We start from the raw sequence: 10,653 nt of genomic DNA on the forward strand, positions 1-10,653 counted from the left end.
CACCCCCAAAAAAAAAAAAAAAAAAAAAAAAAAAAAAGTTAAAAAAAGGGGTGAGGGGCTTGGGATTTAGCTCAGTGGTGCCACCGCCTGCCTCTGCCTCACAAGTGCAAGGTCCTGAGTTCAATCCTTGGTACACCCCCAAAGTGGGGGGGCAGGACAAAACTCAATGGTAGCGCATTCTTGGGTTCAATATCCTAGTTCCAAAAAAGAAAAAAGCTCCCAACCGGGCATGGTGTCTCACACCTGTAATCCCAGCTCTTCAGGAGGCTGAGGTAGGAGGATGCAAGTTTGAGGCTATCGCTGAGGATATAGCTTAGCACTCCCTGAGTTCAGTCCCCATTACCACAAACAACAATAAAAACTTTTCAACTAATGCCCTTCCTTGTGGCTCATTGGTTCTGTGACTTTGTGCCAATCTTTTAACCTCTTTGGTTTTAAGTTTCTGCATGTGTGGAGTAGGTGTCAGAATCATACCTACCAGGTAGGGGCACTGTGAGGATTAAAAATGAGTTAAGGGGCTGGGGGTATAGCTCAGTTTTAGAGCATGTGCTCTGTATGCATGAGTCCCTGGGTGTAGTCCCCAGCACACACACACACATACACATGGTAAAGATTGACTTAATATATGAATAGCTGGATATATGTGTAAGTGGCATTACTATTAATAGATAGGTTTGACCTGGCTGCTTGCATTCCAACACTCTGTGGTTGCAAAGTCAATGTAAATATTTCCAACATACCCTACAAGTATATGTGGCAGAGGGGCAGTAGTCCAGTGAAAACTTCCCATTGAGATGAAAGGGTCAGGGCGATTGGAGGGGTTGCATTCAGTCCATGTGTGTGCAGTTTCTGTCTTTTAGCAACAGGCCTCTTGGCTCTGCCCATCCCTTGCTTATCAGGTTTACCTAGCAGTCAAGGCTTCCCAGATCCTTCTGTCTGGGGCTATTTGTGGCTTCATGAGGGTCTGTCCCCTGGCCTGGGGCTCTGTCCTGGAGGATGACACTGTGAGGGGAAAGCTGTGTCTTCTTGGTCCTGGAGAGTGCCCAGTGGCAGGTGGCAGGTGGTGGACCAAGCTTTCCCATGTTCTCTGGTCTTCTCTTCTCTCGGTGTTATCAGCCATTTTGCACTGACCCTGGCTCACACTGACCTTAGTGCATAGCAGAGAGTCTGGCTTTTTCAGCAGTCAGGAGGTTCATGTGCCTCAGTTTCCTAGCAGCAGGCAGAATGGGCCTCTCTGATGCAGCACTACTGCTTTCTGCCTGCTCCTGGTACCTGTTCTGTGTGTCAGACACCTCCATATTTTGGCATCAGTCACTGTACACACCTCACTCTTGGAACAAGTTTTCATATCAGTCACAACTCTTTGATTGCAGATGTCAGAAAAAACCAAAGTAAAGTAGCTTAAAAGCTAGTGGTTTTTCACACTTTTTGACTATGACTCTCCAAAATAAAGACAGCTCATACTGTGACCCAGAACACATACATTTATAATAATGATAGCTTTTGAGTTAGTACTCTGTTCCAGACACTGTGGTTATACTGTAGTAACTCATTTAATTCTCACAAAAACCTTCTGGAGTGGGGTGTTTTTTTTTTTTTCAGATGAAGAAAGTATAGCACAGAAAGGTCGAGTGCTTGGCCTGAGGTCACAGAGTTGATAAGAGGCAGAGTTTTGGTTTGAATCCAGGAAGTCTGCTGTCAGGGTCCACACAGCTCTGCACCATCAACAACTCTGGCAGAGCAAGGCTTTCTTTCTCTCCAGGCCAGTTTTCCAGCCCCATCCAGCACTCTCAGGGTTCTCTCCTTCTGTACTATTGTGTTGGCTGGTCTTTTTTGCTGCTTTTCTTTCTCCTTCTTTCACAGTGCTGAGGATGGGATCCCGGGCCTCATATGTGTTAGACAGGAGGAGTTCTGCTCCTGAGCTACACCCCTGGCCCTGCCTGTTTTATTTTTAGGCACTTCTTATATAATAGGTAGATTCGCTATTTTCCTGTGATAAGGGCTTTAGATATTTTTTCCAACCTGTCATTATTCTTTTGACTCTGCCATATATATATATATATATATTTTGTTTTGTTTTTTTTGAGGTTGGGTCTCACTGTGTAGTTCAGACTGACCTTGAACTCACTAAGTAGCCCAAACTGGCCTTGAACTGGTAATCCTCCTGGAGGTGCTGGGATTACAGGTGTGCACCACCATGCCTGGCTTAATTATATTTTTCTCGAAATTGTTTATTTCTTTTCATTTGTCAGAAGTTCCATCTTCTTTTTTGCGGCCTCTGGACTTTGAGTCACAGCAAGGACAGAGCTTCAATCTCCTTTCTGGCTCTCTGAGCATTGGCTGTAATTGCTCTGGGGCTGCACCTAGGGGCTTACAGGCTTTGCAGAGCCCTGGCAGGAGAGCAGAGTAAGAGCTTCTGGGACAAACTATAACCAGGGTCACTGGTAGGACGGGCCAAGGACCTGAGCAACAGATGGGAGATAGGACAAACATAGTCAGACCAGAGTCGGGAGTTCTGCCTAGAGGTGCTGCTGCTTGGGAATGTGGAAAGGTGGTAGCTGGTGAGAGTGGGTGCAGGTGGGCCTAGACCCAGGGCTCAAGGTGGGAAGACCCTCCTGCCTGCCTGGTGCTGGGGCCATGTCCAAAAGCCCAGTGTTGTCACCTGATTAATACTGATAACCTGCAGGACCTGGGCTACCCTTTGGAGCTTGGCTATCAGAACTTCCTCTACCCCAGTGAACCGGACCTCCGGGACCTGCTTCTCTTCCTGGCTGAGCGGCTGCCCACTGACACCTCCGAGGATGCAGATCAGCCTGCAGGTGTGGGGGCCTGCAGTGTGGTGGTGGGGGGATGGAGCACATTCTTGGGGTGACACGGACAGAGAAGTGGCATGAAGGTTGCAGGTTAGGGGTGGAAGTGTCTTCGGGAGAGCTGCCTGGGAAGTTTGCGGGGGCAGATGCAGGGCAGGCAGCACAGGGCTAGGTGCTGAGCTGACTCCCTGACTGTCCCATACCCTTCTCCTTGCTCTCTCCTCTTTTGCCTCATGGACTTCCTTGGTGTTCTCCAAATGCTGGGCATACTCAGGGTCTTTGTGCCTTTGGACCGTTCGTCCCTGGGTCTTCACATGCTCTACTGCTTGGTTCCTGGTGGTTGCTGCTCATGTCACCTTAGGGAAGGCTTCCTCAGACTGCCTGTGAAGCAGTCCAGCCTCCTGTCAGCAGACCTTCTTTCTTGCACCACTTGACTGCTCTGGATCACATTTAAGATCTTGTTCATGAATTCTGTCCTATACACTAGCTTGCTGCGTCCATGAGGATGGGGACCTTTATCATTTTGTTCTTCAAGGTGGCTCACTCTTGTGTCTAAAACAGTGACTGGTACCTAGTTTGTGCCCAGTCTTGGTTGAATGACTGAATGTGACAATGTTAGCCGGCTCAATCTGTATCTATGGATGAGGGGTCAGGAGCCATGGCTGGTTTCCCATAGCGGGCACTTTTGGATTTGCAGCATTGTCACTTGATAAACCCTCCTGCCTCCATAGGTGACTCGGCTATTCTCCTTCGGGCCATTGGGAGCCAAATACGGGACCAGCTGGCCCTGCCCTGGGTGCCACCTCTCCTTCGCACTCCCAAGCTCCAGCGCCTCCAGGTGAGATGCCTGATGCCTGTCTGATTGCAGTTGTCCCTGCCTTGCCTGCCTTGTCCCATCCGATTGCTCAGGTTGTTGGCCCTCTCCCACTGGGTGACTCTGCTGTCCCTTCAGGGCTCGGCCCTTCAGCAGCCTTTTCACACCAGCATGCTGGTCATGCCCAAGTTGAGCTCCAGAGGAGGTGAGCCTGCGCCGTGGGAGGGCCAGGGAGGAGAGGAGAGGTGTGTGTGGGAGACCTGGCAGTGTCTTTTCTGCCTCCAGAGCCTCGGGAGTTCCAGGCGAGTCCTCTGCTGCTTCCGGTCCCCACGCAGGTGCCGGGGCCTGCTGGGAGAGCGGCTTCACTCCTTGAAAGCCACGCTGTGCAGCTGTGCCAGCACGCAGGCCAGGACTGCCCGGGAGATGAGGACTGGCTCCGCAGGGCACCCCGCCTTCCCATCCAGGTGCAGCCTGCTGCTGGGCTCCCTGTGGCGGTGACGGTGTCCGTCCTGGCCCTCTGACCCGCCCGGTCCGCACTCAGTCCTCCTCTCTCATTGCTTCCTTTCCGTGTCCAGCCCCACCAGAAAGGACATAGGAGTCTGGGAGACTGAACTGGGGACAAGTCAGTGTCCCTTCTCAACGCCTCATCTTCTGTTCGGAAAAGTGGGGCAGTGGGCAGTGACAGGATTTTGCATCCCTGACACTTGAGCAGTCACGATTGGTTACCTTCCTCCCGGTCTCTCCCACCTTCTTCCTGTCCCCCAGCCTCTCACTCTCTCTGTCTCCACACTTGTCACAGTGTTCACTTTTTCTGTCTTTAGATTTCTGTCATTGTCTCACTCTTTAGTGTTGCTCTTCCTTTCTCATTCTATTTCCTCATTTCTGTGCTGTTTGTCTTTCCCTCCGTCTACCTCTGTGTCTGTCCCCTCTTGCCCTTTGTCTACTTACTTATCTTTTTCCTCTTCCTCTGTCCACTTTATCTGTCCCCTTACCATGTATCCACCCTTTTTTGTCCCTTATTCCCGTGTCTACCTATTTATCTGTCTCTTCTTCCCACCTTCTTTTCTGCCCATCTCCATGTCTGTCCCCCTCCCCCCTCTGTCCACACCTCTCTGGATGCCATTTGTTCCATTTTTATCCCTGACTTTTAAAAACTTACAGGAATTTTCAAGCATAAAAGTAGAGAAGGTCGTCTAATGAATTGTGTTTACCACCTTCCAATCTTTCTTCTTCTGTTGTCCTTCAACTTTTTTCCTGTATTATTTTAAAGCACGTTGAGCGTGGTGACACACTCCTATAATGGTAGCACCCTGGGAGGCTGAAGCAGGATTGCAAGTTTGAGCCCAGCTTGGGCTGCTTCCTGACTCAGTGAGACTCTGTCTCAAAATAAATAATAGATAAAGGGCAGGTGGAGGTGTAGCTCAGTGCAGAGGCCCTGAGTTCAATCCCTAGCACAAAAAGCAAATCCCACCCGTGGCTAGGGGTGTGGCTCAGCGGTACAACACTTGTCTAGCATGTTCCAGGCCCGGGAATCCACCTCTAGCACCCCAAAACAGCAAATCCTTTCAACTCTAATGAAGATTACATCTCTTTGCACATAGTGGTACCTAAATTTTAATGTAATCGCAATGCCATTTTTACACTTTGCCAGATTAATAATGATCTCCTAGTACTGTCTGATTCTGAGTTTATTAATCAGATTTCCCCAGTTATGTTGAAACTGTCTCTGTTCTTATCTCTCCTTCACCTTTCTCTCTCTGACTCTGTTCCCTTCTTTGTCTGACCCCTGTGATTTTTTTCCTGTTCCTCCTATACATCCTTTCTGTGTCCCTCTGACTGGGGGCTCCAGGCTTTTCTCTCTCCCTGGGTTGGGAGAGAGAAGGTGGAGAGCCAGTGTGGCTCCGGGGTAGAGGTGCCCTCCTGTCCTCAGGCAGCACCCGGCTTGGTGGGGCAGGGAAGTGGGATAGGGCTGGCCTTGGTGGAAAGACTGGAGGCTGGGTGGCTCTTTTCAGGTGGCTCCTGGAGGAGGCAGGTCCTTGGGGTCAGTAGGCCTCACACCTTCCCATTTCCCTGCCTGCTCTTTCCAGGGGGATCCTCGGGCTCCAAGGCAACGGCTACAGAAGCAGCTGGCTGAGTACTTGCGCCAGAGCTGGGGTCCAACGGGGACTTCCACACAAGCCCGAGACCTGGGAGAACTGCTGCAGGCCTGGGGTGCTGGGGCCAGGACCGGTGCCCCCAAAGGCTCCCGCTTCACACATTCAGAGAAGTTCACCTTCCAGCTGGTGGGTGGGCCAGAGTGGACATGGGGTTGCTGATGGGGCATGGCAGGCTTGAGGGCTGCTTTATGTGTAAGTGATAGTTTTTCCTACAAGGTTCCTGCGTGCCTGCTGGGTGGGCCCACTCCCCATTGGGGAGGGTGCCCAGAAGATTTCCCTAGCCTTAGTGATGGTGAACCTTTCAGAGCTTTCAGTGATAACAAACGGCCCACTGTGGCACGCTTCTTGGGACTTCAATGAAGAAAGGGTAGATTGTGGGAACCATTTGCGGGGGGAGGGGTGTTCTTGGTACAAACCCCACCTTTCCTAATTGTCCCCTGGGCATAGCTTCTCTCTTTGCATGCTTTCCAGTGGTGCCCCATCATTCTCATAGGGATTTAGGGCAGCTGTGTGAGGCTGAGGGAGGGTTCTCGGGAGCAAACACTCAAGTCTGATACTGCAGATCGTTCCTCTGTCCTCCTGTAGTCACTGCTTAACAGCTGTGAGCCCCTGAGTGGTTGTGGGTATGGCACTGGGGGGGTGCTGTGGGGTGCCGAGGCTGGGCCCTAATAGGCAGGCCTTTACTGACAGCTAGGATGCCCTTTCTCATGCCCCTAGGAGCCCCAGGCCCAGACAGCTCAGGTGACAGATGTGCCAGCCACTTCCCGGCAGCCTGAAGAGGTAAGTAGAGCAGCGGAGGAGACAGACCTGGCCCTTGCCTGTCTGCTGGGCCTGACACCTCCACCTCAATTGGCCTGTGCCTCCCAGGACATGCGAGCAGCTCAGGAGCAGGAGCTTGAGTCCCTCCGGGAGCAGCTGGCAGGTGTGAACCACAGCATCGAAGAGGTTGAAGCTGACATGAAGACACTGGGAATCAGCCTTGTGCAGGTGAGAGGCTGGATCAGAAATAGGGCCTCGAGCAGGCTGAGAGGTCAGATATCAGCAGGCTTTGTGGGAGGCATGGGGACCGCTGGGGCCCTTGAGGGTTCAGAATTGATGGGGATAAAAGGGGATATGAAGTTGGGGGCTTGGTGGACCTAAAGGGGCTAGAGGAGCCTGTGGGCTTCAGTCAGGCCTTGTTGGTGGCTGTGAAGGTCTGCAGGCGTTGGTGGGGTAAGACAGGTCTCTGTGGTCAGCTCCTCGGAGCTCCTGGGCATCAGTGTGTAGCTGGGGGGTGAGAGGGCCCTGGAATAGCTGGAGGGTCATGCTGTCATATGTGAGGCCTTGGGCTGGGCCAGGGCTGTTTGGGCTCACTGGTGCTGGGGGCCATGCTGTGTGACAGGTGGAGACTGAGTGTCAGCAGAGTAAGCTGAGCACTGCAGAGAGGGAGCAGGCCCTGCGTCTGAAGAGCCGGGCAGTGGAGCTATTGCCTGATGGGGCTGCCAACCTTGCCAAGCTGCAGGTGGGCTGGGGCTGAGGCTGTGGCTGGGTCAGAGGGGCAGAGCTGGATGAGCCCACCCTGTGAGACATGTCCCCCTCTCCCCCACCAGCTTGTGGTGGAGAGCAGTGCCCAGCGGGTCATCCACTTAGCGGGTCAGTGGGAAAAGCACCGGGTCCCGCTTCTTGCTGAGTACCGGCACCTCCGGAAGCTTCAGGACTGCAGGGAGGTAGGCAATGGGGTCCTGGGCAGTGGGTGGAGCAGGTCTGGTACCTCCTTAGGGGACAGTCCCTGAGTTCTGCTCACTGCCCTCTGTCCATGGGCTCCTGGCAGCTGGAATCTTCCCGACGGATGACAGAAATCCAGGAGCTGCACCAGAGTGTCCGGGCAGCTGCTGAAGAGGCCCGCAGGAAGGAGGAGGTCTACAAGCAGCTGGTAAGGCCCATGTGGATCCCTGGGTGGCAGAGTGGGTGAATGGGGGTGCTGGTCCTGGGGGAGTACCCCCTGTATCCCTGCCTAGGTATCAGAGCTGGAGACTCTGCCAAGGGACGTGTCCCGGCTGGCCTACACCCAGCGCATCCTGGAGATTGTGGGCAACATCCGGAAGCAGAAGGAAGAGATCACCAAGGTGTGCCACCATGGCCCTGGCTGGCGGATCTTATGGGTAGACAGGCACAAGGTGGTCACATGGGATCTTCATGACTTCCGATAGGTAGAACTTTCCAGTCACACCCTGACACAGAACAGCCACACACAGTCCACCCCAGTCACCCCTGATGCACTGACACGTGCCCTGGTGCATGTCATGAGTGCCCTGTCCAGACTCGGGCTCATGGCCTCACTGGTGTTTGCTAGATCTTGTCTGACACAAAGGAGCTTCAGAAGGAAATCAACTCCCTCTCTGGGAAGCTGGACCGGACGTTTGCAGTGACTGATGAACTTGTGTTCAAGGTATGGGACAGGCCAGCCCATGTGCAGGCTGTGGTGGGGCTGGGCCCTCTGTGAGCCCTGAGGAAACACTGATGCTGGGGCTTGGCCCTGCTCTGAGTGAGTGGGAGAAGGTGGCCTGGTGGTGGGGGAGGTGGGGGCAGCCTGCCCATGTCTTTAAGGTTCCTTCTGCCTGATCAGGATGCCAAGAAGGATGATGCTGTTCGGAAGGCCTACAAGTATCTAGCTGCCCTGCATGAGGTGAGAAGGGCAGCGTGCCTGGGGATAGGCTGGGAGGGGCTGGCTTGGGTACAAGCCTTCTGCTTCTGCTGTCTCCAGAACTGCAGCCAGCTCATCCAGACCATTGAGGACACAGGCACTATAATGCGGGAGGTTCGAGACCTTGAGGAGCAGGTGAGACCTGAGGTAGAAAGGGAACAGGCCAGGGGGACAGCTTCTTGCTTTATGCTGAGTGGCTATGGGACCGGACATAGTCTATGGCTAGAGGCTTAGTCCTGCCCTTTAGTGTTTGGGCCTGGGACTTGGGATAGGTCAGTGGCTTAACCCAAGCCCAGGCTTCTCCCTTGAGGGTCCTCATGCCTGCCTCTTAGAGCTGTGGGTGCCTTAGGTGGAAAGAATGACACATGCCAAGGGCTGTCAATGGAAAGAGCAGACTATTGTTACAGGACTGGGAGGGGCCCAAGTGGCTGCTGTGGAAGGGGCAGCAAGCACCAGTTGGGCAGGGGCCCCGCATGTGCTGAGGGAATGTGCATCACATTGCCTTAGATCGAGATGGAAATGAGCAAGAAGACCCTCAGCAACCTGGAGAAGATCTGTGAGGACTACAGAGCCCTCCGCCAGGAGAATGCTGGCCTCTTGGGTCGGGTTCGGGAGGCCTGAGGAGTCCCCGGTGGAGGTCCCCCTGCCATAGGCAGGGATTTGGGGTAATGCAGACAGTGCTTGTGCTAGCTGTTCTGTTGGCCATCCAGTTCCTCCCATTGAGGCCTTAGACCCAGATGCCTCCCCACTGGACCCCAAGCCCAATCTGGGGTGATAGCCCAGCATGTAGAAATGACTGCAGTTTATTGGGGAGGGAACTGGGGGCTGGGGGCCTTGGATCTCAAATAAAGGAGGGGCTTTTCTGCAGTCTAGCTGAGGCATGGATCAGGGCTCAGGGGAGGGAGTGGGGTGGCTGGCAAGTGAGACACCCAGTACCTTCTGGTGAGTCAGTGTGTGTCCTCACTGGACTCAGGAGACACTCTGGGGAGCTGTGAGTGTGCACGTGTGTGAGATACACAGGTGAGTCCTAACAGGGTGTGTCTGTGACTAAGTACGTGTTGGGAGCTGCATGAGACCATGTGTGCCCAGTTAAGTGTATTTGTGGCTTTTTGTGACCTGTGATCCCGAGGGTACTGATGCTGCTGCTGTGCGGGGGCCTGGGCAAACCTCTGCTTGACCTTGCATCCGTGGGCCCAGAGGCTGGCTGCGGCTTCGTGCTTTTGGGCACGTGAGTTGACAGGATTGTGCTTGAATGTGACTGTTTATGTGACTACACAGCATTGAGGACATTTGAGTATACCAAGGCAAGTTCTTTGTATCTTGGGGTTTGTGTGTGTCTAGGGGATAGGACTGTGACTGCGTGTGTGTATGTGTGTGACTTTTCCACTCTGAGGTCATCTGTGAGGGTGGCTGAGGCAGGCTGTGTATGGCTGGTGGTGAGGGCCCATACGGAGGGGTTGTGGAGGTGGGGGCTGGGCTGGGCTGGGACTGGAGACCCTCTGAACAGCCTTGGGGCGGATCCAGGAGGGCAGCTAAGCTGGGAAGCAGGGGCTGTGGCAGGCAAGACAGTGGATACCTCATTTCTTGGTCCCCATGGACATGTCCAGGGCCTGCCCACCCTGCCCCCACCACTTCTGCCCTCAATTTTGACCCCTTCCATCCTTCTTCCTCTCCTTGGCTTTGAGGTCAGGGGCCCAGTGTAGGGTTGGAGCACCTGCTGGGTCGCTGGCTCCTTTTCTTGCGGAACTCAAACTCGTCCACGGTCCACACGGCCCCCTTCTCGCTTTCCACCCGCACAAAGCACTTGTGCAGGCTCAGGTTGTGGCGGATGGCATTCTGTGGAAGGTGGGCGGAAATCCACTGAGGCCTGCAGCCCCCACCAGAATGCCTTAGTTCTGCCCGCTCCTGAGCTCTAATGGCACTCGGGGCCCTCCTAGCCATTGCCACCTCCAGAGCTACTCACCTTCCAGGTGGCAGGGTGGTTTCTGAAATAGGCAAACATGCGTGTGAACCACCGGTAGATTTCATTGAGTGTCCGCTGCTTCTCGGGAGCCTCCAGGATAGCCTAGAGCAGTGATGGTGGACCTTTTAGAGTTTTTTTGTATCGGGGATTGAACTCGGGTCCTTGTGCTTGTGAGGCACGTGCCAACCAGAACCACTGAGCTAAATCCCCAGCCCTCAGTATTTTTT

At 53.7% G+C, this 10,653-nt stretch overlaps 2 protein-coding genes across 4 annotated transcripts in view; one reads left to right on the plus strand and one right to left on the minus strand.

Annotated features, from left to right (window-relative positions):
- Positions 1-9,307, plus strand: part of Ccdc22 (coiled-coil domain containing 22) — a 12,128-nt gene extending 2,821 nt beyond the window's left edge. Inside the window, exons 3-17 of the mRNA XM_010606310.2 lie at positions 2,687-2,819; positions 3,542-3,648; positions 3,763-3,829; positions 3,910-4,088; positions 5,712-5,906; positions 6,498-6,560; positions 6,648-6,767; positions 7,162-7,281; positions 7,370-7,486; positions 7,591-7,692; positions 7,778-7,885; positions 8,113-8,208; positions 8,386-8,445; positions 8,524-8,598; positions 8,971-9,307. Coding sequence (XP_010604612.1) covers positions 2,687-2,819; positions 3,542-3,648; positions 3,763-3,829; positions 3,910-4,088; positions 5,712-5,906; positions 6,498-6,560; positions 6,648-6,767; positions 7,162-7,281; positions 7,370-7,486; positions 7,591-7,692; positions 7,778-7,885; positions 8,113-8,208; positions 8,386-8,445; positions 8,524-8,598; positions 8,971-9,084 — 1,656 coding nt within the window. The 3' untranslated portion in view covers positions 9,085-9,307. The remainder of the gene's footprint in view (positions 1-2,686; positions 2,820-3,541; positions 3,649-3,762; positions 3,830-3,909; positions 4,089-5,711; positions 5,907-6,497; positions 6,561-6,647; positions 6,768-7,161; positions 7,282-7,369; positions 7,487-7,590; positions 7,693-7,777; positions 7,886-8,112; positions 8,209-8,385; positions 8,446-8,523; positions 8,599-8,970) is intronic.
- The window catches only part of Foxp3 (forkhead box P3), a 15,124-nt gene continuing 13,636 nt past the window's right edge, over positions 9,166-10,653 (minus strand). For all 3 annotated transcript variants that reach the window (XM_033760221.1, XM_010606313.2, XM_010606312.2), the window contains 2 exons: positions 10,427-10,528; positions 9,166-10,299 (listed from right to left, as the gene is read on the minus strand). In XM_033760221.1, coding sequence (XP_033616112.1) covers positions 10,150-10,299; positions 10,427-10,528 — 252 coding nt within the window. In that variant the 3' untranslated portion in view covers positions 9,166-10,149. The remainder of the gene's footprint in view (positions 10,300-10,426; positions 10,529-10,653) is intronic.

This window comes from Fukomys damarensis, unplaced genomic scaffold (genome assembly GCF_012274545.1).
Source record: "Fukomys damarensis isolate Sample0158 unplaced genomic scaffold, DMR_v1.0_HiC HiC_scaffold_39, whole genome shotgun sequence".
Lineage (NCBI taxonomy): Eukaryota > Metazoa > Chordata > Mammalia > Rodentia > Bathyergidae > Fukomys > Fukomys damarensis.